Here is a 2,134-nt window from a genome sequence, read left to right as displayed (position 1 = left end):
CAGGTCGTTTGACATAGGTGGCATTTATGTTTAGCCACGTGCCGTGTAATCTAATTCGCAAGGAGAGTCTTGGAGGTTAATGGATGCTTAAATAGCAGCTGCAAAATTTCACAAGCTTTAATTGTTTTGCAGTTAGATCCTTGACGTACCCCTAACAATTTAAGTCTTCTCCTTTTGTCTATTCATGGCTATGCCACCGAGCCTAGATACAGAAGGTTAGAGTAGTATATTTTGTATTTTCTACTTCTTGCTCTAACTATAGCTACCTGAATTATTAACGAGTACACGTGGAGTATTCTGCATTATTACCAACTTTCAGTTACTCCTTTAGAAATGTTCTAAATCTTTCATTTCTTTATTTTGCACAATTCTTTATATGTATGCATTTCCATCAATTTATGTAACTTGAATTTTGCATTAACTAGATATACTTCTCTAGTTTGATCAGAAAGATCAGAAAGAATATGTTTCACATATTAATAAGCTTCCGGTATAGCTGTCAAATACTGATATGTAATTATTAAATATTCAACGTAGTTTACAATTTTATATTCTCTTGAACAGCTTATCGCCGTTTCTCCGTGAGTATAGTTTTTGTTGTTTTTTTGTCCTCTGGAGAAGTAATTTGAATTTTGTTCTCACACTAATATATATGCTAACTCCATGTAGACTCGGAGAATTGATTCTTAATTAGGCGCATGAGATGTGCAGAAAGGATTTATGTACAAAAACTTGTATATGCTGATGCAGAAATCAAAATTAAATATTTATTGTTTTCGCATTTAATGATTTTGCAACCTGTATAATAATTTTTAATTTTAAGACAAACGGTTTAACGATTTTCAACTGAGAATTACTGAATTTCCTTACATCGCAAAGCTCCTTACGCAAAAGCTCTGCAAGTCGCATTTTGTCGTAGACTAGGCTTGAGCTAAAGATAATCTCTTTAGGATGGGTTGTGCAGATTGGATAATCTTATGAGATTGAAGTGCAGTTTAAAACGTTAAACCGGTAGTCGTATCCTTTGATCTTATGAGTCGATGTCTGACCCACGCATGTTTACGTTTCAGGACCCCGCACCAGACGAGTGAAACGTTCCTCGACCAGTGACAAGAACAGCTCTCCCGAAGAGAAACGGCCTAGAACGGCCTTCAGTGCAGAACAGCTGGCGAGACTGAAGAGAGAATTCACGGAGAACAGATACTTAACTGAGAAACGAAGACAGCAGCTCTCGAGGGACTTGGGCCTGAACGAGGCCCAAATCAAGATCTGGTTCCAGAACAAGAGGGCGAAGATCAAGAAAGCCACTGGGCAGAAGAACCCTCTCGCACTGCAGTTGATGGCTCAGGGACTCTACAATCACTCCACCGTTCCCGTCGACGAGGATGGCGAGGAGATCGACGCCAGTGAAAATCAGCAGTCGTAAATCCCGCGAGAGCGAGAAAACCAGTGAAACCTCCTGCTAACCGAGACGATTTCTCCTCGCCGTAGAGATGGACGATAACTCGGCGGACGACGCGATTACAGAAGATTCGCGGTCAGCACGACGAAGCACATGTACAAAAATGGAAGCTGGATTATGAGGATTGGAATGATAAAGGTTCGCTTATAAAGTATCGAAAAAATTGATTCCTTGTCAGTATCAAATTCCCTGATGAAGATCGAGGTTCATTTTTTTTTTTTTTTTTTGAGAAGGCTGCATTCCGGCTTCCAGTGATTGATTATAGTGACTGGTTCTGAATAGACTGATGTATACTTTTTCGTCTCAATATCTGTGCATTTATCAACTGCGGTTGTACTCACGATTTGTAGAATCCGCTTTACCGTATAATTTTTTAGAACAGCAACCTTTATCATTATTTTCAATTAATTGGTGAAATCAAATTTTTCCAAAAACGATTTCTTTTGAAGGTAAGGGAAGTTGCACTGTATTAAACTGTATTGATGTCGACTTTATTTATTAACTGTATGCATATGTAGAAGTATATATACATATATAGCGAGACGGGGAGAGAAAGGTCTATTTAAATGAGGCCTTTAAAATATTTATTTCGTTGTAAATAATTTTGTAAATAGCGAAACTTAGTACTGTGAATATGTGTATAATAGAAGTGTTAGATACGAGTTTATAAAG

The 2,134-nt window shown here is 37.8% G+C and overlaps 1 protein-coding gene across 1 annotated transcript in view; it reads left to right on the top strand.

Annotated features, from left to right (window-relative positions):
- The window catches only part of LOC117167354 (segmentation polarity homeobox protein engrailed-like), a 3,607-nt gene extending 1,498 nt beyond the window's left edge, over positions 1–2,109 (top strand). The window contains exon 2 of the mRNA XM_033352224.1: positions 1,071–2,109. Coding sequence (XP_033208115.1) covers positions 1,071–1,426 — 356 coding nt within the window. The 3' untranslated portion in view covers positions 1,427–2,109. The remainder of the gene's footprint in view (positions 1–1,070) is intronic.
- The last annotated feature ends 25 nt before the right edge of the window (positions 2,110–2,134 follow it).

Source organism: Belonocnema kinseyi, chromosome 2 (genome assembly GCF_010883055.1).
Source record: "Belonocnema kinseyi isolate 2016_QV_RU_SX_M_011 chromosome 2, B_treatae_v1, whole genome shotgun sequence".
NCBI classification, from domain to species: domain Eukaryota; kingdom Metazoa; phylum Arthropoda; class Insecta; order Hymenoptera; family Cynipidae; genus Belonocnema; species Belonocnema kinseyi.
The sequence above is the reverse complement of the archived record's forward strand: the minus strand, read 5'-3'. Positions and strand labels throughout refer to the sequence as shown.